The sequence below is a fragment of the Nelusetta ayraudi genome, unplaced genomic scaffold, assembly GCF_046127955.1.
Source record: "Nelusetta ayraudi isolate G7.1 ecotype Tasmania unplaced genomic scaffold, CSIRO-AGI_Nayr_v1 ptg000026l, whole genome shotgun sequence".
NCBI classification, from domain to species: domain Eukaryota; kingdom Metazoa; phylum Chordata; class Actinopteri; order Tetraodontiformes; family Monacanthidae; genus Nelusetta; species Nelusetta ayraudi.
The window spans coordinates 6,388,881-6,415,206 of NW_027466076.1; the positions used below are offsets into that span (position 1 = coordinate 6,388,881).

Sequence of the window (26,326 nt, forward strand, 5' to 3'; positions counted from 1 at the left end):
CTGCTCATCCTCTCTAATATGTGACAGCTGCTCCTTCATGCAGTAATTCTAGAGTTTCTTCTTATTACTGCCTGTTGGTCCTCACAGTGTCCACACACACATATCTGTGATCTGCAGGAGATGTAATTATGTTGTCAGTGTCTTGTGTACTGGTGCAACCCCCCCTTTGGCTTCTCCCAGGTTGCTACTTACCTCAACCAATAAACAAATACACCCACAAACGCACATTGTTGAACTTTGTCACAGCGCTGAAAATGTGAAGCTTGATATTTTCCAAACGGTCTGATTCATCCGTCAGATGATGGTGTTTCCTCCTGTCAGCAGCGACGGCAGCAGTAAGCATCTTGTTTACGCCCTCGCTGCCTCTCTGATTCTTCCTACTTTTATCACTTTCATTGATATTCCAAACATAGATCACAGCTGAGTCAGTGAACTTCCTAGAAACGGAGGAGCGTTCAGTCAGCTGCTTTGGCTGGAATCTCCAGAAATCAGGCCTTTGTGATGTCACAGAATAGCTGTTTTAGCCCCGCCCTCCTCTATTTATTTGTGTTGTAATTGTCATGGTGTTACACACTTGATTTGATAGTATTTGAAGAGCAGGATATCAGCAGAGCTGTTCTATTCCACCCAGCAGTGTGTGTGTGGCTCTCACTGCACTGCTATTCCTGCTGGTTTCTATCTGTTGCCTATGATGCATCGACACTTTATGGGCCAATTCCAATTGCTCCCTTAACTCCTCAATCTCAACCCTCGCCCTGAACCCTCAATCTTTGGCCCTCAATCTTGGCCCTCAAAAATAAATGTAAGGGCTTAGAAATGGGACACCCCTTAAGTGCAGTTACGTCTTCAGATTGTGGGGGGCGGCCTTACGCCAAAGCTACGTCCAGTCTGTCAAGAAGACGACGACGAAGAAGAAGAAGTACTCCTTCGCTACACAACGAGGTGTACAAGTAACGTGAAGCCAGGACCGCCGGTCCGGCTGACAAACATCGTAAAGTAAAAAAAAATAAACGATGTCAATAATCCATAAAAAAAAGTCTTAAACTAAGACAATAAAATGGTCTCGTAATATTTATATCTTTATTAACTAAGAAAATACTTCCATTTGTAGCTCGCTTTTTTCATCGCCATTTTTCGAAGATGTCTTGGCGAAAATACGCAATGCCTTCTGGGTAGCCCTTACTGCCAAGGGTGGTGCCGGAGACTCTCAATATTGAGGGCGATACAGCCCTTAATCTTGTCCCTCAACTTGACCTTCTGAGAATCGGGACAGCACTTGCACCTCGCTTCGCGGGAGCGCGCATCTTTGAGATTGAGGGTTGAGATTGAGGGTTAAGGGAGGAATTGGAATTCACCCGATGTATCTTTGTATCAAATAGTTGAATGGAGACGTGGCACTAGAGTTTCTAATCTTTCAAGAGGATTTCCAACAGTTTGCTTCAAACTTGCTTGACACTTTATGGCACTGGGTTGATCTATACTTGATGATAGTATTATATCAGTATTATATTAACTGATGCCTCTTTCAGGTTGGTGGAAAAAAGACCCAGCAAGGCATCACTTTCAGCAGGAAGCTCTCTCACTGACTGTCAGCTGGTGATTGGCTGTTCCTTGGAAGATCTGGCAGGTCTACGAGTTACAGACTGTGTTGAATTAATAGTACAAGGCTGTGATTTCATTGTTTTGGTGAATCTGAAGTTATTTTCAGCTGCGGTGTCCCCTGAACGCTCGGCTCAATGCTCTCTATCCAACACGGATGTTCTTGCATGGGGGTCGATGTGCAGCCCGGGGCACGTGCATGGACACGCCACGTGGCGTCATGTTGAACGGGGCCGCTCCACACGCATGGTTAGTTGTGTTATCGGCTGGCCCTCGCAGGGTCGGTGTATAGCGTCTCTGTAAATGCACCCAGGGGAAGTGGACCACGCTCTGGGCCGCTGCGGGTCAATGAGGTCGATATCTGTGCCGGGCCGCCGCTCCCCTCTGCAGCCCATTAGGATCCACCAGCCTGCTGGGAAATGGATCAGGCCGCACCGATGTGGGCCATGGCGTCACGCTGACCTGGTCGAGTCGTCAATAGCGCCACTCACGTGTCCGTATGAATTTGTTGCCACTGTTGTGATGGCCATGACAGTCATTGAAATGTGATCAAAGCCTCATTAACTTCACCTAATTATTGTTGTTAAGTGCAACACATCAAACAAATCAGCAGAGCCAGATGGAGTAATTATAATTCACACCTGTGTGCCTCGGCTGCAAGCAGAGCCGCATTAATTGGCTGTCATCAGCGTCCTCGTCTTGAGATGACAACTTTTCCTTTCACTTTGGCTGCTGCCAACCGTCAGAGAGAGAGAGAGAGAGAGAGAGAGAGAGAGAGAGAGAGAGAGAGAGAGAGAGAGAGAGAGAGAGAGAGAGAGAGAGAGAGAGAGAGAGAGAGAGAGAGAGAGAGAGAGAGAGAGAGAGAGAGAGAGAGAGAGAGAGAGAGAGAGAGAGAGACAGAGACAGAGACAGAGAGACATCCTGGCAGTGAACATCTAGCGAGGGACTGAACGCTTCTGCCGCTGTCCTGTTTGTTCTTCAGTGGTCCCACATTACACCCACTTCCACATCTTCACCTTCCCATCCTGAACTCAGGGGGGCCTTCTCACATGATGTATCATCCAGGAAGCAGCAGACTTAGCACAGTGTTTACAGCAAAAAGCTGCACGTTGATTCTGAAGCTTGTCTGTCCTTCCTGCCTGGAGGAGATAAGAAGCAGGCGATTGGAACACCTGGCTGGAGGTGTCGCCTGGGAGAGGCGCTCTCTCTCTCTCTCTCTCTCTCTCTCTCTCTCTCTCTCTCTCTCTCTCAGCCTTTTAACACAAGGCAAAACACAGCAGCAGCAGCAGCTCAGGAGACCTGCCCATCTGACAGCCCAATCTGCCGCTTCCAAGAGGGAAAAATATATACAGAGGGTTGCCAGGTTTGCTTTCCTGAAATTGGAAAGCCAAGGAGAAACACTGCATCACATCTTCAAATCTGTTTTTTTTTTTTGTCCAAACTTTCTCTCGTCCATGTTTTTTTTACCTTTTCGTCTTCTTCTTTCCGACGCCTTCCCCAGGAAATTCATCGTGTTTTCTTTGCTTCGCTCTGTCCTGGTGTCAGAGCAAATATCCGTAGCAACAGTAACCAAGGAGGGTGAGACTTGTATCATCTCATCTGTTGCAGCTTCCTTCTTCCCCGTCGATTAAAATGATCTAAAATTGTACAATTCATAGTTTCATGCAGAGCACTTGAATATTAAGCTGTAATGATCCCACTCCTGCAAAATACATACATAGAAAGATGTCTTTCTTCAACCAAAATATCTGAGGTGTTTGCCACCTGCCTCGGTGACTTACTGACAGTGTTGGTTTCAGATTGGACAGATTGGAGTTTTCCCAGCTTGCCAGAGTGTTGAGCAGTGCTTCCTTCATGACTCCCTCCACTGTCCCTGAGTGGGAGGAGAGACCCAGCTTGGCTTGCCATCAAGCATTCCTCCCTGAAATCAAAAAAAGAAAACCAAGATCTGCATCATAAATCAGGCACTCTGCATCATTTTGCATGACAAAGTGATGCCACACCTACGATGCTGAACTTCTTCTTCCCATTGACTGAAGTTGGATGGCAGAAGCAGCAAACACTGAAAGGCTCCTCGGCAGCGACTCAGGGAGGTTGTGTAGAGGACAGTGTTGACAGTCAGAGGAAATGAGCAGTGAAACATATAGATGGCGTATCTCCCGTTGCATTGTCATTAGTTAATTACCCATATTCTGATGGAGCTCATTTATGTCATCCCAGCAGCCTTTGATGATTTATCATATTTTCCCCCAGAGTCACACAGACGGCCCAGTGAGCTGCTAGTCAGGAAGAAGCCACGTTGGGGAAGTAACTGACACGTTCAAGTCCACCACTTGGTGTTCTGAAATTAGATTTGGTCTCTAATGCTGATGGAAGAAAAACATCCGTCCGTCTTCTCTCAGGGCTTCTCCTGCGCTGAGGCTCACTGCAGCCTGTCGCTGCTGCCTGGGGGGGCGACAGAGGACAACCTGGAGGTCCAGTGTGAGCAGAGTCGAAGCTCTCAGAGTTCAGTATTGGTGGACTCATTCAGACTTTGTTGAGGAATCTCTGAAAATCACATTTTATTTCCCAGTGCTGACAGCATCAGTGGCCTCAGCTGATGATTTAGATGCTCCAGAAACTAAGAGTTGCTCCACCAGGTCCCTGCATGAAGGTGATGTGATGTGTCAGTGTGATTCTCTATGGAGCCCTGGTGTCATATTGAGGGTAATCTGAGGTGTTGATTTAGGGGTGGACTAAATATGCGGTCGCCGCTGGCCTCTGGGTGTGAAGTGCTCGGCCCACTACTGCTGTGGACGGTCGCTAGTTCTCCTGCTCTGCATGTCTCTGCACTGCGAGCGTCTGGAGCGAAGCCAGGAGCCACAGCGCTCGACTGCAGCAGGCTGAACGTCCCTGCACAGAGTGCCTTGGTAACGCAGACCGGTGTAATTAGCTGTCAGACGCTGCCATTAGTCGGTTCATCGCAGGAGGCAGGTTTTCTCACACCTGCTCCCATTTTTCTCCAGGCAAGTGGGAGCAGGTGCAGGTGCAGGGAAGTCTGGCAGCGAGCTGCAGTCAGAGAGGAGAGCAAGCAGTCAGCAGGGCCACCAGGCAGCAAGCAGCTCTGCAAGGCTTCTCCTGGTGCTCCAGCGTCTCTCAGTGCAGTAGCAAGAGGGCAAACACAGCCAGCTGGTCAAACCTCTTCTCCCCCCTGAGGCCTCTCCGCTCCTCACTCAGGCCATCATTACAACAGAGGAACAGTCTGAGGCATAAAACACAACGTGTGTGGAGGCAGGAGTTGAAGTACGCATTTTGAAAGGAAGTTGCGTCATAGCACTGCACGAAGGCTCCTCCCAATTCCCAGAAGTCCTTAGGACGCTCCAAAGGCGTACTGGGAACGCACCCTCGTTTTAGCCGATTTCCAAGGCTGCACTACTACTATCCTTTGCGTACTTCTGTATCCCATGGTGCTTTGCGTGCTGCTGCAAAGCATCCTGGGATCCTGGGGAGTCAGCTGAAATTAGCGCCATCTACTGGCAAAGACACTTCGTATAAATTTAAGTATTGAAATTTCACATCAAATATTCAGTTTTTAACGTAGGGTTTTTACTCATTTGATCATCCAACGCCATCGTTAGCTGGCGAACCAATGGTTAGCTTGATGCTATGAAAATGTCACTTCCGGGGTTGGCCAGCAGGGCCAAATACCACCAGCTTTATGTGCAGCAACATTTTCTCCCTGCGTCTTATTTAAATAGCTGTGAGTCACACACAAGTGAACCCTGGTGAGTCACTTCGTCTGAGTCACAAGACTCGTGGCCTTTTGAAATGGAATCCATCTTGTAAAGGCCATAGTGATAGAATGAGGTGTTGTTTGCCCAGTCTGTTGGGAAAGCCTGGAGAGCAGCTCCTTCTGTCACGTTCAACGTCGATGCTCCCAGAACTCTTTCACTTGCATGCTCCACCTTGTTATTGTGTCAGTGTATTTGCCATAATGAAGCGTTGTAAGGACTTTCTTCATGTATGGCGTGTGACACCTGCTCTGTCTGCTGCATCACAGAGTCCAGAAGCAGCTTCTCCAACTCAGTTTTCATGTCAAGTGATTTCAAAAGGTGCCATGTTTCTCTCAGAGGTTGTGATTGACAGCCGTTATAAATAGTGACAATGATCATTTAGTTATAATTAGCAGTTAAAAGAAATTTCAATCCTCTTTTTCTATTCATGGCAAGGCTCTGCTTCTGCTCTGTGGAAACGAGGGAGGTTATCAGTTTATCTCATTTCAAACACTCACACTTTTTAATTTATCACAGCCCTCAGCGTCATCGTAGCCCCCCCCCCCCCCCCCCACACACACACACACACACACATCATAGTTGGCAGAGTTATCTGTGCAAAAACGTGTCAACGCTGCCTTTAATAGGATTTGTGGTAATGAAGCTTTTACATGTGACTGCATGCTTGACAATGAGGCGCAGCAGGTGCTTCTCTTTCTGCATATTTAAGGATCACACAAAGCATCAAACCATGAAATACTTTTGATTGTGGGGTTTTTTTTGGGCTCATTTGAAGTCTCATACATAATTTTTTCTTTTTTTGTGTTTTTAGCGAAAGCTGACCATTAAACTGTCATTGTGACTTGATTAGTACATTTAATCTGACATTTTGTCGGTCTTTCTGGCTGTGTGTGCTAAGCTGGCTCAAACTGCATTTCAGTCTGGGACTAGGCTTCAGTCTGGGACTAGGTTTCAGTCTGGGATTAGGCTTCAGTCTGTGAAAGACCGAGCTTTGTGAAGCAGCCAGGGCTCCAGTGTGAGTGACGTCAGGGCCAAAGAAGCATCAGGGCTCCTGAATTTGCATGGATGAAAAATCATTTAGTTGTGGTTGTGCCTGGGTTGGTTTCTCCAGTGGTGGGTGGAGTGGGAGGGGTCCAGATGGGGCCGTCCCTCCTGGTTTCCCAGGCTGCCTGTTAGTGTCACTCTGAGTCCTCAGCTGCTGCCAGCACCTGCCACTCCTCCCCTCCCTGCGCCTCCCACACCTCCTCCTGAGACCTGCTTCTGATCCGCTGCCGCCAGCCTGCCTCCCTGTGTGTGTGTGTGTGTGTGTGTGTGTGTGTGTGTGTGTGTGTGTGTAGGTGGAGAAGTGGGGCCCGTGGTTACGGAGACGGCTGATTGAATGAAATGATCTGTGCTCGTGTATCTCGCCACACATTTAGTCCTCAGCCGCGACGCTAATGTGAACGTCTGGGAGGTGATGAGCAGCTGTGGGGGGAGGAGACTGACACCACTGTGGCACACACACACACACACACACACACACACACACACACAAATTGTATATACATATTGACATATATCTATATATATAGATATATGTGTCATATATATATATACATACAAACAAACATATAATGTACACTCACTCACACACACGGTGTATAGGTTAAGAGGTGATCCATGCTGAGGCTGTTGCTCTGGGCTCTTGGGAACGTCTTGGGAACGTCCCCACTCAAAGAGATGATTTGCTGTGGAAGTGGACGTGCTGAATGTGGAGCAGCAGGTTAAAGCCTTGAGTGGTGCAGAGGTGCAGGTCTGCTTATGCAGACCTTCACATCAGATGCACATGATTGACGGCCGTCACCGTCCCTGCTGCTGCTGCGGCTGCAAAGGTGTGGATGGATGCTGGAGGTTGAGGGGTCCTGCACAGTCAGAGCTGTCATCACTCTGGGTGGGAGGGAGGGAGGGAGGAGACGCAGGGCTAACGGACGGAGGTGGCGTCGGTAGCTGCCGGAGTTAATTTTCTGCACAGCTGAGCACTGAGAGAAAGAACAACAGCTGCAGCTGCTGAGTGTTGAGGCTGTGCAGGCTGGCTGGATGAAGCCCTGAGGAGCTTCACGCAGCGCTGCCTCCATGAAGGCCTTGAATCCTGGGGCCATCATCAGTCAGCGCCTGACACTCCTCCATGCAGCAGCAGCAGTGTGAGTGAGGGGACTGGCCTCCATGCATAGCTGATGAAGCTGTGGCTCAGGTTCTCACTGGAGTGAGATTCACGCAGCCTCGTCCAGTTGACGCTGTAAACAAGTCGGATCAGAAGGAAGGAAGACGTTCAGCCGGACTTTTCTCTTCTTCTATTCTGGGATCCCAGGTGGAAAATGTTCCCAGTACACTCCATCCATCTGCCGCTGCTCCGGCTCCTCTGGCACACTGTAGCACCCACTGTGGTCCCACCAGTCAGTTTGGCCACCTCGCTCCTAGTAGGTGTGAAAATGTGTTTATTTGTGTGTCTTTCAAGTCTCTGTTTTGGAGAGAGTGGGTGGAATTAAATGTCCATCTAGATTCTTCCCGCTTCAGTTCTTTGTATTGTTGCTCGCCAATTAGGTGTCTCACCATCACAGCTTTATGCAGCTCTGTAACGGAAGAAAGCCTCCATTAGTGTTAGTAATAACTACTGTGCTCTTGTGTTGTAAAAAGAAGGAGAAAGGTAGCAGTAGAAGGAAGAGGATAATGAGGAGCAGCGCAGGAAGTGTCAGAGCTCAGCTGATCCTGTTGCTCTCAGCTGAGGAGTGCAAGTGGAAGCCGAGCCACTGGCCAGCCGAGCCACTGGCCAGCCGAGCCAGGCCTCCTCTGATGGAGCACAGTGTGATCATCACTGGAACAGTCTGCCAGTACAATGCTGGGGCCCGTCTCTCACGTCTCACTCTGGCAGGAAGCGTCAGTGAGTTGAGGGGGCGGGGCTTAAACAGTGGCTGGAACACACGTTCGGAACTAATGGGCTGGAGTTGGTGGACGCCAAGAAACAAAACAAACCAACCCAAGCTGGCCATCCAGCAGTGGTTCTGCTGGGTCTCAGCACTCACATTGGGTTCCTCATGAAGAAGTCAGGATTGATTCCACAACAGTGGAAACACGGGCCCACTGTCTGTCATGTCAAGAAAATCAATTATCGAAACAATTGAATTGAATTTGGTCTCAGCTTTTTAATGCGGCCCTTCGGCCGAATGTCCATCACATGACGCCGTACTTCCACCTGGAGCCCTGGGAGCTCCTGGGTGCAGCTCCCAGTGTTCATGCTGGGAGCTGCTGAGAAGCTCCAGTGCCGGTCTTCACGGTGGAGCTCCGTGACTGGACAGTGTTCAGCCAGCGGCTGCAGGGCGCAGTTCAGTCGTCTCACACCAGCCGCACTCGGTGCTGCAAAGCAGCGCCGGCATCATCCGTCACTCGCAACATTTTCTACAAGCCAATTAGAATAAAACAGAGCGGTGGGAAACAAAAAGCCATCGACATGCGGCCGGAGCGACGAGCGTCTGTGTTATTCGCCGCCTTTTGATTCACAGCTTTATGACGGCGGATGCACAGCGGCGGGAAAAGGGTTTTTCTTTTGCGAGCAGCGCAGAGAAAGTGCATCAGTTTAGTGTGGGATTATTCATGAGCACCTGTCGCACTCAGCTGCTGCATTTTAATTGGCTGAGAGCCTTTAAATGTTCTTGATAGAGCCAGTGGCAGCAGGGTGCAGTAGAGATTCATCTGTGCTGACGAGCCGCAGACATCCCACAGCTTTTCCTGCCAATCAGCGGCTGGAAAAGCTCCCGCTTACTCAGAGCGACATGAAAGCCACCAGTGACTCCAGCGTGGTCTGGTGCGCAGTGACAGGAGACCTCACACCACAGGGCAGACTGGTTTAGTGGTCACCTGACTCCTGCTCCCCATTGCACCACGAGGTGTCTCACTGAACACCACGTTCAGCAGCAGTGTTCCTCCTCCACTGGGAGGGTTGTTGCGTCAGATATTACCTGGCTGTTCTGTGAGCAATCGGAAGGTTAATCCCAGTGCTGATCTACTGACTGACTGCTGATGGTGTCCAGCTGTGGCTCCCACACAAGGGCGCCCTGAGGAAAGCACTAATGTGAAGTAAGTGCGGTGTATTGCGTGAGGTTGCAGTCTCCTGCGCTGGAAAGCGTCCGTGCTGAGTCTCTTTGCACTGTGATTAATGGCATGTGTATCCGAAGAGCAAAGAAAAGTCATCTTTCTTTCTTTTTTTCCTCCCTCGCTCGCAGCCATTGCATCTCATTCCATCTCTGCGGTTATCCATCTTCCTTCCGCCGTGCTGCTGCGCTAAATCAAAGACAGTGGAGCAGAGCGGCGGGACAAATACCGCTGGAGTCGCAGAGGTCGACGTGCACATTCCTCATATTATCTCTGTCCCGCCGACTCTATGGGCTTTTATTTTGACGGGACGACAGAAGTCAGTTTTGACAAGACACAGAACGCTGCCAATGAGCGACACACTTTTATTGTAAAACACAACACTGTGCTTTTGCCAGAAGGCCCAGATATGAACTTGCCATTAACGTTGCCGTGTGGTGTGTCTCCACCGTCACGCTCAAGTCTTTCCTCTCTGCTGGAAGCGGCGCTCGTGCGCCATGTGCTCTCCAACTTTGGCCCAGTCTGCTGCAGTCCGCCTGGTCCACTGGAGCAGTGCGCTGCTGAATGGGACTAACATCCTCCGTATGCTGCACACGCTGGACACTCTGTCGTCTCGCCGTCCTCCGCCGTGCATGTCTTTGGTCTGAGATCCAATTTTCCGCTCCGGCATTCGTCTTCAGAGTTAAATGGCAACTGTATACCCAAGTGAAACACTGGAAGTGCATGCATATGTAAGTGGAGTAGGGGTTGTGGTCGGTGGTGTGTGTGTGTTTGTGTGTGTGTGTGTTGTCATCCTCCCAGGAGACTTCCTGTGGCCTGAGTTGTGATTTGACAGGCATGCTGATGAGGAGGCTGCTGCTCCTCTGCAGGATGGAGGCAGCGCTCGGCCACTGCTGAGAATCACACAGCATCCCTCAAGTTGTTTTCCCATTTATCCACTTGTGTTTTCTTTTCTCTTTACATTGTAATACGATACTAAATTGCTAAAAAAACAAACAAACAAAAAAAGAGCCGCTCAGATATGTATGAGCCTTTCATAGAAGAGCCAAGGCACAGCAATATGATTACACAGCAGGGAAAGAAGTGTCAGGAGATGGAATGATGTCAATGTCCAACCACCACATGCAGGCCTGGCATTCATTCCAGCTGTTGACATCTTCATCATATTGAATCCTGATTGGCTCTGCTTGTGTCAGCCACTCCTCTCTTTCGTCATGCTTAACACACCACACGTGTGAACCTGCTGAGATGGTGGAGGTGATGCTCGCTCACTCTCTGCTTCTTCACCCTGGTCCTCCTGGTCCTCCTGGTCCTCCTGGTCTGCAGCTTGCAGTGTCTTCACGCCACCACAGTACACAATGTACACTGGACACTGTACATCAGCCAGAAGTGTTTCCGCTCTGTGCTACAGGAGGAGCCTCTCATCTCCACAGCAGTGCAAACTAAACACGCTCGCACATGTTGGTCACGCATGTGTGCATAATGTGAGCAACACACTCATTAGTCATGCTGCAGCTCCTCAGGCAGTCCACTGCTTATCCAGGTAGCGATGCACACACACACACACACACACACACACCCACACACACACACACACACACACACACACACTTTACACTTGCCTTCATCTTTTCATCTTCCCACACACAAACAAACCCCCTCAAAGCCAAGGTAAACACACACACACACACACACACACACACACACACAGCAGAAGAGACGCTCGCTGGTGGTTTTGCATACACTCAGGATGTAGCAGTGTGGAATGAGACCAACTTGTCCACTCAGAATCTGAATTCCTGTTTCCTCAGCATGCATGTCTCTGGCCTGGGGCGGTGTTCCATTGGAAAATGAGGCCAATAGCTGAAGCACTGGAATGAGGAGCTGCTGGCTCATTGGTGGGTGTCAGCTGAATGGAGAGGCTGGTATTTACCTTCAAACACCCTGCCAGGAGAAACTGAAGAGCTGATGAGAAGTTTCCTCAGGACGTCAAATCAGCTCATATGTGTTCCAACTTTCTGTAGAAGAGGTTTTTCTGCGTTTGTGTGCCACAAAGAACATCATGGTCATCCGAGTCATGAGCTGAGTTTGGCTTTTTCAGTCAACATTCATCCAGTATGAGGCACAATACAGGAAAATACATGAAAATGCTTGCGAATATCAATGATGATCATCAACTCCATTTCAATTTTCCACAGTTTTGCAGAGCCAATGCATGTTAGATGTCAGGGTTTAGTGTTATTTCTGTAACCAGTGTACAAGTAGACCGAGTCTAAGGTCTTAACTTTGTTGGGACCAAAGAGAGTTGAGTCAATGAAATAAAATACATCAAAATAAAATTTCAAGTTATGGAGTAATAATAGCAATAATAAATACAGTGTTGCCAGAGAGCCGTTTTCATCTTTCATTTTTAATACCCAGCATACATTTTCTTGCTTACTGACTTGATTGTATTCAGACACATTCAGCTCGTTGCCTGCTGTTGCTCCCTCTAGAGGCTAGATGTGCAGTTGTAGCTGGTAACCCTCATCACCGCACACCGCCTGCAGCATCCTTAAGGCCTCTGACTCTAACTGCGATAATTACCACAAACTATTCCAATTGATACCTGGGACGCTTTTCCAATGGCTTCTGTCGGAGCTCTAGTCGGGACGCAGAGGTTCCATCGACCCATCCTGGAGTGCAGAGGCCCTTCATTGATTGGCTGTGAGCCGCTTAAAAAGAAAATGCCATCAGCGGCTGCTGGCACCTGCAGCCCAAAATCAGCTTGTGTCTGGTTTTCCCAAGCAGTGGCCAGCAGGGGAGCAGACCAAGAGCCGCTTAGTTATTCCAATGAAAACTTGAATGTGTTTGGATTCACAGCAAACTGATGCACTGATTCAGCTCCTTTACTCAAGTCAAAGTAAGAAAGTCCAGGTTCTGAAATCTCCTGAAGCAAATTGTCAACATTTTTTCCATGAATGAAATTATGCATTTGTTTGAGACTTTGAGACGAACGTCCTTGAATTTTCCATTGTTTTCTACAAGTGAAATCAAACTGCTGCCGACCTGCAGGAGCCCCCTGCAGTACTGATCCATTCCCAATTGATCCTTCACCCTGTCAATGGGACCAAACCCTGCATGGATCACGGCAGCTCCACCTGCTGATCCCAGGAATGAATTCCTCCCCTGGACACAGATGACCAAACGGTTGGGAATCGTCCACAAACACTGAGAGCTGTTGCAATGCTCAGAGGCACGAGGGCAACTCACACCGGCACAGAGCAATCTCCTTTTAACTGCCGTTTTCCATCCTCTTCTTCTCTTTCTGGCCGCTCAGTAAATATCTGTGAGTGATGTCCGGCAGGGCTGTCTGGGCGGAGCCTCGTAAATAACAGCCGCGGCAGAGATGGCGTTCGATACGGCAGAATGGTGTGGGAGGGGCGGAGATATTGGAGGCGAGTTTGATAAATGAGGCGGTGCAGCGGAATGAGGGAGGCTGGGATTGATCCATGCTCTTGCCAGCCCTTCCACACACTGCTTCTCCATCTGTGTCACCTCTTAACAATTGGAGCTGTTCGTGTGGGATGCTGCAAAAAACCCCAAAAAATAATTTTTATTTTTTTTAGATTTTTATTGCTTATTCCAAACAAAAGTGTAAAAAAAAAAACCCCGGCAGAGGAATCGATAGGTCGTCTGATTCTGTTTTTCACGTGTCAAGGCAACACAAATCCTGCCAGGCTGCTGCTGCTTCTGTTGTTGTAGTTGTCATTGTTGTTGTTGTTGTTGTTGTTGCATCGCCCCGACTGACGTGTTGTGGCCTAGAAGGACCAAACACCTCAGTGGCGTGTGCAGATAACGGTGCAATCTTCAACAGTGACGGTTAAAAAGTAGCCTGATAGCAGAATGCAGTGTTGTGTGTGTGATACAGTAGCTGTAGTGGTTCCTGCTGCAGTGTTTGTGTGGTGATGAGATGCAGCGTCAGGTTTTGGAACCAGCGTTCCTGTTCCTGACACCGCCGACGCCGGGAAGCACACACCGCTTAAAGCTTCCACCCTGTCAACCTTGGCACCTCGGAGGAAGAGAGCAGCCGTCCCCCCCCTGCCCATCGCCCCCTCCCCGACACAGCCTCTCCCTATTGGCTCACACTGTCCACTACCATCTTGACTGTTGCTGACGCAGCAGGAGATGCAAAGTGCTGCCGTCGTCGTATAGAATCTGAAGAGGCCCAAAACAATCCTGTATCTTCACCTGCAGGTTGGGAACCTCTGCTGTGATGCTGCTATGCTGCTATGCTGCTTAGGAGCTATTATTATTAACACAGGGTTGCAATAGACAATTAATAAGTTTCAGGATCCAAATCTCTCTCAATATTTTGTTTTTTTATCCATCCTTTTTTTTTTTTTTTTTTTTAAATACACCACCAAACTGTCCGGTATTCGCACTATCAAGGGTTCTAATGGTAGAGTAGCAACTTCCTGCTCCACTCACACACAAAGTTAGAATCGGTTACAATGACCACATGGAATTCTATTTAGTTGTTATCATTATCAAATAATATACCGTAGCTGTGCAAATACGACGAGAGGGACAGCCTTGCATTTCTGGACCGACCGAGCCTTCAAATGAAACTGCTAACAGATTCTGGTCACTCAGTGAAGTGAGTGTGTCAGCGTCTCATCCCTGCAGTTGCTTTCAATTTCCTGGAGAGGAAAACCACTGAAAGCACATCACTGCCATCATCTGCTGGGTGAGTTCCAACTCATGGATGAGCAGCAGCTCGGTTCTGGAGTTAGCTGGTGGGTCATCACATCGTGCTGGAGTTCAGCTGTGAGACACCAGGCAGAAGCAGAGAGAGAAGCAGAGGGAGAAGCAGAGGGAGAACCAGAGGGAGAAGCAGAGGCAGAAGCAGAGGGAGAAGCAAAGGGAGAACCAGAGGGAGAACCAGAGGGAGAAGCAGAGGGAGAAGCAGAGGGAGAACCAGAGGCAGAAGCAGAGGGAGAACCAGAGGCAGAACTAAAGGGAGAACCAGAGGGAGAACCAGAGGGAGAACCAGCGGGCCGGGGGTCAAAATCAAAGCCACAGCCTTGATGCTGGGAGGTGACCTCTGTGACGCCCTGTACAGGTAGTCAAGGGAAATGCCATTTAAACGCTCGGTCAGAATTTTCAGATATGTATCATCAAGATTTTTCTTATTTCATTTTTTTAAAGAGAAATATGAGCTGTAAAATCAAGCAAAAATCAAAGTTGTATAAAAAGTATTTCCTAGATGACGTCATCGTGTTCCTCGGTCTATGAGTGCGGTACAAGGTTCCAAGACACTTGAGCAGCTGTGGCCTGCTGCGATCACAGAGGAGCATTAAATTTTCAGGCTTGAGGAGTCGAGTCGGTGACTTGTCAGGCCTTCACGCTGCAGACTGACTTGACTGCCTGCACTCAGTGCTGCTGCTTGTCTCCTTCATTAAAACCTTGCGATTGAAATCTCCCGCTTCAGATTTTTTTTTTTCTTTCATTTGTTTCGCATGCAGTGAAGTCGCAATTATAAAACACTTGTTTGGTCTTGAAATGCAAACATCTCCCCTGCAGTCACTGAGGAGCAGACACAGAAATCAGCATCACCAGAGCGCCGAGCGTCAAACTCATCTCCTCACAGACGCTTGGAAGAACATCTTCACTACTGTGTTGCTTGTAGTTCCGGCTGTTCTGGCCGGACGAATGCAACACCTCCTAGGGTTAATGAAATCCTGGCGGTTCTACATGGGGTGCTTGCATAAAATTACACCAAATGAAAAGCGAGTTGGGGAGCTTCTTATGTGAACTCCTGCAGTGCAGGAGACCAAACTGGAGAAAAACAACCTTTAATGCATGCGAGAGGGAGAGTGTGCCTGCGGTGGAGCATAAAGATGAAGACAATAATGACGACAGTGAGACAATAGTTTCTAAGACCTCGGCCGTTCACTGTGCAACGCCCTCGGGAAGTTGTTCCAAATGAACGCACTTTTGTTAGATTCATTACTGAGTTGTATAACCAAGCTGGAGTGCGACAAGGCTCCAGTCAGCAGTGGTTTACTGCCACACAATTTATGGATGAATTTGGCAATTAGGAACTAAAGCGACATGACTGGATTCATCAGGACAGCCAGGCTGCAGCTCTTTGTGTGCTGATGTCTTGTTGATGGGCCTCAGTGTTGAGGCTGTGGGGCCATGCAGTAATACACAGACCAAGTTGTCACTGAACCCTAAACTCAGGTCTGGCTTCTTTATACCAAGATACAAATGGCAAATTTATCAAAGCAATAAATTATTGTCTTTCTTGATTTCTTTTTTCTAAGCTAACATATTGCAGTGGAATTTAAACAAGTTGTGCCACTTTCACAAGGTGTGTTAACGGGAGAACTTTAATTTAGTCAGGAAACAGTCACACACTCCTGCTTCTAAACTCTGAGTGGCTTGTTTTGAACTGACTTTGAAGAAGTGACCAGAACCGTGTTCAGTGTTACCAGCCAGATGAGCCAGTTTCCCTGCAGTGGTTTCAGTGGGCAGCTGTAAACACAAACCAAGACCTGTTTAAGTGCTTGCAAGCCGCCCTGCAGAATTAGACCATTAGCCTCCTATTAGCCTCCTATTAGCCTCCTGCTCTCCCTCACAAGTGTGATTGGGGAATTTCCTCAGGACGTCATGTGTTGATGGGCAGACTGCAACCATTAACAACCAGTTTATTCCCTTCAATTGGCCCAATAGCTCCTCCCTCCACCCCCACCCCCACCTCCACTTCCTAGTGGGCTGGTGAAATGAGACCCACATCCGTGCGCTGGGCTCATGTGTAAAATGGATCGCTGGGGTTCCTGTAGACGCATATTGTTTTTGCTCTCTCTCTTTCTCTCTCTCCCTCCCTCTCATTCCGACACAGTTTACCTGCCGGCCGTCGCCTATTTTCCCAGCGCGCTCTGATAATAGTGTGTTCCATTTTCCTCACGCCGGGTGTCACAATCAGCCCCTTTCTCCTCCAGGACGGCCGCAGTAGGACCACCGGGCCGTGACGCCGTTGCCTCTGATTTTTATTCACAAGACGTGAATAAAAATCTGCCCCCCCCCCACCCCCCTCTGCACCAGTGGCCTCGCACCAGTGGCCTCCATTCAGTCAACCAGTCAGCTGCAGTGTGAGCTGTGCAGCCTGGTGACAAACACACTGCATCAGAACAAATGACACATTTGCATTGGCAACATATACATCCGTTCGTATTAGTGGTGCCTCTGTTCTGTTATTCTGGAGAAAGCGTGGACACAACTTCCCAACATCTTTTCTTTAATGAAAAAAGTTGCTTCACTGGAGTACACTGGAATAAACTGCCCCTCAAAGCCTGGTCTAATGGTCTAGTGGGCTAATGGTGTAGTACTCCCTGAGGAAAGCTCAACACATCAGCCCTGCAGCGCTGTTTGTCATCCGCGCTTCTCATTTTCCCTCCTTCTGCTTTTCATGGCTTTTTGCTGCACACGGCAAAATCATTACTGCGTTCCTGTTTTCCCCGGGACCCCCGGTGAGATCTGATGGCTCCAAGGGATGCGGCGCGTCACGTGACGCCGCTGCGCTTTGTTCAAATCAGTGTTCAGATCAATCAGCTCTTTCCATCGACTCTTTTTGATGCAACGATGACGCAAGAAAAACTGGGACATTTTCCATTTTGACTGCAGCTCCTCACTGGGAGCCTTTTTCCATTCCAGTGCTTTTGCCTTTATTGCCATGCAGTCGGGGAAAACATCCTGCTGGTGTCCGACTGTCATCCAACCATTGACTTTTCCATTTTCACTTCTGCATTGAGGCAGTCCATGAAGAGGGTGGGTGGGGTTCAGGTTGTTTTACTGCTTCTGTTGGGAACTGCTGTTTTTTTTTCTCAACGAGGCTTAAATTTAGTTTATTTTCCATTTTTTGGTCCGGTCTTCATTCATTTGTAGATAAATCAACTGAGGAGGTGGAGAGACTTTGGATGCGAGGGAGGAGAGATGGAGGGATGCAGTGGACAAAGCTGATTTTAAGGGTGGTGAAGTGAGGAAGAGTGAGGAAGAAGAGGTGGAGGTCGCTCTAGCGCCCCCTGAAGGCAGCTTGAGAGCCAGTCAGTGGAAACAGCGACACAGGCCTCTGCAGTTTCAGCTGGAGTGGCCGACGCCCTGCACTGGACTGTCTGTGATTCTGCCTCCACTGGTTGGATGAATCACAGTGAGTCATGGAGACGCCTGCAGCCATGGAGATCCTTCCAATCCAAAGCTCTTTAGTCACTCCAGCCTTCCATGCCGCCCAGAGGAGGTTGTCTCATCAGATGTGCTCTGCATGAAGAACTTCCCTCGTTGTTTTTTAACACAATAAAAAGCAAGTGGATTTCTTTTCCCTCCCTTCTCGCCTGGTGGCAGCGTTGGTGCTTATCATTGTTCCAGCATCAGTAGTTGTCTTGCTTGTGGTGCACATGGTGCACATCAGGAGCACTAACCTTTCTTCACTTGCTTTTTTTTTTTTTTTTCCTTTTATTTCTCACACGGGAGCGACGGCCACAGTGGCTGCACAGCCGGCTCTTCCAGTGCAATGAGGCGCAGCAAGCAGCAATTTTCATGACACGTGTATTTGTCCGTAGTGGGTGTTTGGTCATTGAGGGTTTTATTCTTACAAGGTGCTGGAGCTGAACTGGGCCGCACACATTGATTTCCTGCCTGTGATGTTGCAGTGTGTGTGTGTGTGTGTGTGTGTGTGTGTGTGCGTGAGGATCGGGTCATTGAGTGAACTGCTGGATGGTTTTAGAAGCACAACCTCACAAAGGTTGCAACATTTCCAAATCCGTTGATTTTGAACTGCGTGCTCGTCACTCATGGTGTTTCTCCATCTTCATAACTTCCATGTCTTGGTTTTGATCGGCGTTTGTTCCCTGTTAGGCTGGAAAATATTGTAGCCAATAAATATTTGTATTTGATTTGATTTGATTTCCTTCTTTCCTTTAATCCATATAATCTCCACTCTTTTAAATTGTATTGTTGCTGTTATTGTGTACATTTCTCCAATGTGGGATTAATAAAGGCTTCTCCTCCTCCTCCCCTCCTCCTCCTCCTCTTCTTCCTCCTCCTCCTTCACTCTCCAGGTGCTGAAGGGCAGTAAAAAGCTTTGTCTCTCCGTGCGCTCGGTCGGCCGGATCCCCGGCGGCTACGTGACCAACCACGTCTACACCTGGGTGGACCCCCAGGGCCGCGGCGTGTCCCCTCCCCCGGACCTGCTGGAGCACCGCAGCGCCACCCTGAGGAGGACGGACAGCCAGCGACGCAGCAACATGCAGCTGCTGCAGGAGGGCGACGAGAAGAAGGTGACGCCTGGCAGGAAATCTAGACAGACACGTTCCACATGGACAGCAGCTACAGCAGCAGCACCACCACTTCACATTTAAGACTATTGGAATGTTTCATGTACATGACACAACAACACGTCGCCCCCTGCTGCTCTGGAGGATCACTTTCCTCTGATTGTACGAAGCGCTTTGAGACCCTTTGGTTGTGATTTAGAACTGTACTAGTAAAAGCTGATTGATTGATATCAGGCTGTAGAGCAGCAGGTGGACCTGTCACTGCTGTGCATGGCATGGCTTTATTGAAATTCTAATTTTAAATGAAACTAAACTATTTAGAATGTTTATAAATAAAGCGCTTTCGAAGCCCTCAAAGTAATGAAACGCATGACAGAACAATGTTTTGCATTCTTCATCTTATTGCATTCTTGGTGGGTAAAATATCCATTTCCTTTTGCAAAGCCATTGGCGGATTTATGATTTCATCAAACAATCAAGCGGAAAATATTCCACCAAAGCAGATTTGCGCAGCCTGCGACTTGGCGCCGGTTTGACTGCAGCATCTCTCAGGTTGCCGAGACAAAGAGCAGAAGCTGCAGCAAACCCAACATCCAGGGAGGATTTAGAGGAATCGCATTAGTGGCTCCATCCCCAGACCTGTGTTTGATATGCCGTCACTGATGATGAGCTGCTTTGATTAAATGCCACTTATCACTGCAAAACCAACCACTGCAGACCGCTGGGACTCTTTATGAATAGCACGATGCGCTAAAGTGATGGCATGATAACTGCTGATGCAGAAGGCCGCTGTGGGCCAGGCTGCCACTGAGGACGCGGCTGCTGATTAAAAGCAGTCCTGCGCAAATGTCACCCAGAACCCGAGCAGCAAAGCTAGCTGGCTCGTTTCCAGTCACTTATTTCAAAGTTGCACCGGCGTGTGCACTAAATGAAAGCATGGATTTGTGCGCCAGATGCCAGGCGTACAGCAGCAGGGGAGTGAGGGGTGCAAAAGCGTTGCTTAATAAAGGCTATTTGCATATTTGTCAACTTACAGTCCCAAGGTTGCAACGGGATTCCTCTCCATCGTTGGCAGGGTTCATTATGAAGAAAATGAGGGATGGCAACGCCACTACAACCAACGCCTCTCAACCTGCAGAGACCAAATCTGAAAATGTGCTTTTTAAAGATAGCAGAGTAAAATATATAAAGAGCGAATCCACCATCGCACACTGATTCCTTAGATTTCATCTCCAAAGAAAGCTGAATGATGTCAGCAGCGGCAGGGAGGAAGCTGCAGTCGTGGTGGAATCACCACGTGAAGTGAAACAATTGACTCTTATCAAACCCAACACACTGCACAACTCACCACCTACGTCAAAGAAATCCTTGCACAGAACAGTTTGCATGTGTGCCTGGAAACCAGGAGGCGGCGAACGACATTTAGCTCTCGGAATCATTCAAGGAATCCTGAGCAGCGCTGCTAATTTTGGAGTGTGTTGATTGCCAGCCAGGTTCAATTCACCATCTCAGCTCAGATCTGACTCCAGACACGGAGCTCATTGTTAACAAACACTTTTTTATCCTTTGCTCACATTACATGGCATTTCCCCCTTGGTGGTTGGATGAAGCAGTGCGCGAGGACTGACTCCTGGTTGACTCAGAGTTTGTAGTTACAGAGGCTGCTGCTGCTGCTGCAGTTTAATTGCGTTAAAGCTCAAAGTTGTTGTAGAACCAAAGCTGAAAAACTCAGCGGTGTTTGCCTCGATTTTCCAGCCTCAGTATTTTCATATTCTTCACATCCTCAACAGCAGAAAGTGTAAATGTAACATAACTAGCAGAGAAAGTTGACGTTTCCATTCATGCATGATGAGAGATAAAACCAAGCAGTTTTCTGGGTGGTTGTGACCTGAGTTAGTGGTCAGTTGTCTTTATTATCTCTGTGGATGAACGGATTTAAACCCTGGTTGTCTGAAAAAGCTCATCAAACCCAAAGTCAGATTCAATTGGCCGGTTTTGATCAAAGCTGACAGTGACGCGGCTCCGTGTGTCATGAGTTCCCTGCCGCTGTTTGATGGCAGGCCAAGGTGTTTGACCGTCGCCCAATGTGTCCGTTTGATGGGTTATTGAGATTTTGTCCTAGTGGGTTCTGCTCACCAGGCTGCGTGACTCCGAGGAGCCTCGCCAACAGGCTGATGGACCAATTCAACAGCCGTCACTCCTTCAATCAGGCCGCTTCCCGTCCTCCGCTATTAATCACCGTCGCCTCCCAGACGCTTCCGCTGCTCTTTGATTTTCTCGCCGGCAAATCTGCTTAGAGCAGTGGCTGTCGATGCGTCCGCGCTTTGTGTCTCAAATCCTCATTTCAGAGAACACGGCTCCACGCCGCCGGCAATCTGGCAGCTTGTCAAGCAACACAACGGAGGCGCGAGATGCCTCTGAAGGAGCCGGTGTTGCAGATCCGACTGTGTTTCCTGCTGGATTTAGATCCTAATCCCTTCCTCTCTCACACTGAGCTCCTCCATTCCGCCTCTTTCTTCTCAGGTCAACCTGGTTCTGGATGACGGCCGCTCTCTCGGCCTGATGATTCGGGGCGGAGCCGAGTACGCGCTGGGCATCTACATCACTGGAGTGGACCAGGGCTCAGCAGCCGAGTGTGGAGGACTCAAGGTATTTCTTCACTCTCTCTCTCACTCTCTCTCTCTCACTCTCTCACTCTGGCGACCCCTAGTTAGACCGGACTGCAAAGTGATACACGTGTTGGTTTGGTGCAGTCAAGCACTTCAGTCCACATGGTACATTTTGGTGCAAAACTTTAAAGTAACACAACAATGTCCTGGGAATTCTGGTCTCTCTCCGGTTAATCCGTCGTTTCCTTTTGTATTATTGACACCAGTTGATGTTTCAGTGTGTTTCTAGGGGGATACAAAGGTTTTGTTGGAATTTGTCAAATGTATCATTACTGATACATTTGACACAGCAAGTGGACAAGAATCATTGTTTGGCCGACTCAACGGTTGAGTTTGAATGGAGTTTGGAATGGGGCTTAGTCCACTGTTCTTCCTCCTCTTGTTCTGCTGCGTTAGGTGGTCTCCACCTCCACCTCCAGCAGGTTGGTAGACTCGCTGCTATTGGGGCCTTGGTTCTGTTGGGGTTCCAACGTTCTGCTGCCAAACCAGCCCAGTCTTTAGAGGAGCCGACCATCTGGAAGGCTGCTCCTCCACCTCTCACTCACTGCTTCTCAGGCTGTCGTGTTCTTGTGAGGTCTTCTCCACACTCGTCTTGTGTTTTGGTCCGACCGTATTTCTGATCATATTTTCACCTCATGCCCAGCTGCGTCTGGCCGGAACTATTTCTCACGGCTCTGGTGCACCTTTGTTTAAGTATTGTAGACCCTGACTGCCCTGCGTTTGCAGCTCCCCTCCTGCACGTTGTTGGCTCCAGGCAAACGCTGACCTGCCGATTTGGTCGGACCAGAGTTTGCTGCTTTGATGGCTGGCTTTCCAAGTCCCATTAAACGAGGCTGCTGTGGACGCTCCCCAAAAGACAACACTTTGGTAGCTTGGGGTTTCTTCTTCTGTCTTGGTTTCATCTTCAGAACCTGCAGAATAAAGAGGGAGCACAAACGTGCACAGCAACAAGAGGCGCACAACATACAAAACATGTTTCCTCATTAAAGTGGTTCTGAATCAGTGGTGAATGACAAACCTGCTGCTCCTCCTCCAACTCTGACTCATCACAATCTTAATGAATACCAACAAATATTGCGTTGCTTCCCCAAAGGAAATCCCCTCTAATCCTAAATTAGACCTGAAGCGAGTCCTTTGGCACAGCGTGTAATTAGTGTCACAGTGAACCTATCACACTGGGACCATGACACATGTCTCCATGGTAATTACCAAAGTAGTAGAAGTGGGCAGTACTTTGATCACTAGTCCTAAAACTCAGAGATAGGTGCGGTCTGCCCCCTGCTGGCAGTGTGTTCACCATCCGTGTCATTTTGTGCGTGTGGGCCACGAGCGTGATGGGCGGCTCTCGCCCTCCGGGGTTCCATCATCAAACTGTTAGCACGTCGTCAATGCAAATGTGCATTATCTCTACAGTCAACATAGAGCACAGTGGTGTAAAGACAGTGACAGAACACTGGGTCGTTCACCACCGACCCGTTGCTGCTCTCAGGGTTCAGAAGACTTTGGTCCAGTCGCCGTCTCACCGACACCACGTCACATCACAGCGCAGTGTCTGAAGGCCAAACAGCCCCCCCCACACACACACACACACACCCACACACACACACACACCCCAATCCCTTCCACAGTTGTTGGCCCCTGTTTGATTTGCCGAGGCTGGAAGGTCACACCTGGTGTAAGGTTCACACATCAAGGAGAAGACAAAGGTTTGCACTGGAGGTTGTTTGCTTTTCATCTTGGATTTCAATACTCGCAATAACAAAAATGATATTGATAAAAACTATAATGGCAATGATGACAATGAGTGGGAGTAAAAGCAATACAGAGTGGAGGTGGGTGTCTCTTTATTTGTCCATCCATCCATCCATCCACCCACCCATCCATCCACCCACCCATCCATCCATCCACCCACCCATCCATCCATTTACCCACCCATCCATCCATCCACCCATCCATCCATCCATCCACCCACTCATCCATCCATTCACCCACCCATCCATCCATCCACCCATCCATCCACCCACCCACCCATCCATCCATCCATCCATCCATCCATCCTTCCATCCATCCATCCACTCACTGGAGGTTGTTTGCTAATTTGATCCGCTGCTCGTAGAATGTGCACGCCCATCCCGGCTTGGTTCTGCCTGCATACCATTTGGTGCCAAACACGTTGCTGGATTAGGGCCAAATATTTTCAATTTGCACAGAGGTGATTTTCTGTCTCCTCTGATTAGAAAGCAATCCTGCTGAAAGAGCAGGAAACAAATCTTCCACCGCCAGCGCGTCTGTGTGTGTGTGTGTGTGTGTGTGTGTGTGTGTATGCGTGCGCATGTGTGTGTGTGCTGATTCTTCTGTGAAGGAGAACATGTAACCTTTTTATTATGAATGTTCAAACAAGGACGTGATATTGCAACACAAAGCCTGACTGCAGAATGCAGTGTGTGCTGCACTCACAATATTCATACATGGCAAAGCCCACATTTTCCTCTCTGTCTCTGGAAATGCAGCGAGTGTTGGCTTATGGTCTGCAACCAGTCTACCCACCCAGATCCCTGCCATAAGCGCAGTGCGTTCCTCCACACAGCTGTCGTCCGCTGGGTTTTCTGTGTAGTTGGTAGTTGTCTGTGTAAACTCCAGCGGTGGCTGCGGTGCTGTGAAAAGCCAGCAGATCAGCACTTTGTGAAATTGGCAGCGACGACCTCATTCAAAGTCCCTTAAATCCCAGTGATGATGTTGGCTTTGTTCTGCTGCCGCTGTTTGTGTTAACAACCTTGTCAACGTGGTCCCATTAATATCAAGTCTGGCACCTCCGCTAATAAAAATCTCATCCATATAAAATGTGAAACTGTTTCCTTGGAGAAGGGAATCATCTGAGTGAGTAGCTGCTGACCTCTGACCTGAGGATGCAAGACTGCAGGAGCGAGTGTGAGGTTGTGTGAGGTTGTGTGAGAGGGAGCTCCTCTGTTCAGCAGGAGAGTTAGAAAGCCAGTCACAGCTAACCTGTGCAGGGATTCTAGATCAGGTGTGATGGTGATGATGATGTTCTGCCAGCGGAGCTCCTCCCCCTCCTCCCAGCTGCTCAGGGATTCCAAATAAACTTTCACACTATCTTGGAATGAGCTAATAAAATGTCTGCGCTGCTCTGGACTCATATTTGATCATTTTTTTGTCGGTGGCCGACCTTTGATGTTGAAGGAAGTTGTTCACTTTTTTCCCCCGGCCTGTCAAAAAGCATTTCCATCCTCAGCCACAGCGTGTTAAGCCACTGGGAGCGTTCAGAGGGAATTTGGTTCGATTGAGTGACTTTAACTTCATAGAAAATAGATTAAAGGAAAGAGAAGTAAGAGCCGCTCGCTGCAATGATGGCTGTGATTTTTACCTGAAGCTCTGCGTTGCTTTGTTGCATTTCCTCAGTTCAGCAGCTTCTTTTCTCTCCAGTCCAGAGAACCGGTGACTTTTCAAAGCTTTTCGAAAACCTTTCAAAATGTTTGCTTAATGTTCTTGGACTTGACTGTGAAGTCACGCGTGACGGGATTGAAAAATAACAGAGCACTCACTCTTCACACGTTCAAACTGCTCCATCGGCTCTCCTGCAGATTGAAAGGTGTGTTTGAGACGCCGTCGCGTCACTTCTTCCACACTCACACGCACTCACACACACTCACACACACTCACTGCTCTTACTTTATGAGGCAGGCGCGAGGAGGACGGCAGCGTCTGCGTCCTGTCGCACGCCGTCGCTCCTGGCTGGGATTGATGCACCTCAGCAGCTTCCTCCTGCCTTCCACTGGAGGAACAGCAGGGTGGACCAATAGGAAGAGTGTGTGTGTGTGTGTGTGTGTGTGTGTGTGTGTGTGTGTGTGTGTGTGTGTGTGTGTGTGTGTGTGTGGGAAAGAGATATATTAGATCAAAGAAAGCGTAATAGTAGCGTTTTATCCCAGTGTACTACAGTGTATAGAGGTATAGAGGTGCGCCCCCCCCCCCAGAGGTTTTGCGCTGGATGCTGACAGTGCAGCTGACAGGAGATGAAATGGTGTTTTGGAAGGAGAGGCAGAGGGGAAGGAGGAAAAGGAGGAGGCAGCCTGGGGCGTTTGTTTGCACTCACTCTCCTGCACTGGCACCTCGTCCTTGAGAGGTAAACACCCCCCACCGTCTTCCCACCATCACAGTCTTCCCACCATCACAGTCTTCCCCCCATCACAGTCTTCCCTCCATCACAGTCCCCCCCCCCCCCCCCCACCGTCTACCCACCATCACAGCCTTCCCACCATCACAGTCTTCCCACCATCACAGTCTTCCCCCCATCGCAGTCTTCCCTCCATCACAGTCCCCCCCCCCCCCCCCCCACCGTCTACCCACCGTCTACCCACCATCACAGTCTTCCCACCATCACAGCCTTCCCACCATCACAGTCTTCCCAGCATCCCAGTCAACCTGCTGAGGCCGGAAATGCATTCCAAGCCTCCTCCCGGGATGTAGTGTTTGGTTCCCAGTGAGCCGCTCGATGCAGCTGGAGCAGCACCTTGAAGGCAACGCCAGACGTTCGTCTCCACGTCTTAGAGACGCCAGTTTGCTGGCGAGCGGCAGAAGAGCGCCTTGCTGTGGCTGGCCGTGGAAGAGCAGGTGCTGTTTCCACTCTGACAAACACCACATTTTTAAAGCAGTGATGGGAATTCCAGCTCTTTGCTGAGAACCTTGGTTCAGTTCACTAAAGGAGTCAGTCGCTCTTTTGGCTCCCAAGTGGCTCCTTAGAGTTTTTGTTGCTTATATTTTTTTATGACCAAATGTTGTGATGCTAAAATGAATGACTAATGTTCACGATACCAACAATACTAACTGT

General features: G+C 49.0%; 1 protein-coding gene across 1 annotated transcript in view; it reads left to right on the forward strand.

Moving 5' to 3' along the window:
- The window catches only part of whrna (whirlin a), an 85,899-nt gene that overhangs the window by 16,751 nt on the left and 42,822 nt on the right, over positions 1 to 26,326 (forward strand). Inside the window, exons 2-3 of the mRNA XM_076029354.1 lie at positions 18,599 to 18,817; positions 21,338 to 21,463. Of these exons, the coding sequence (XP_075885469.1) occupies positions 18,599 to 18,817; positions 21,338 to 21,463 (345 nt within the window). The remainder of the gene's footprint in view (positions 1 to 18,598; positions 18,818 to 21,337; positions 21,464 to 26,326) is intronic.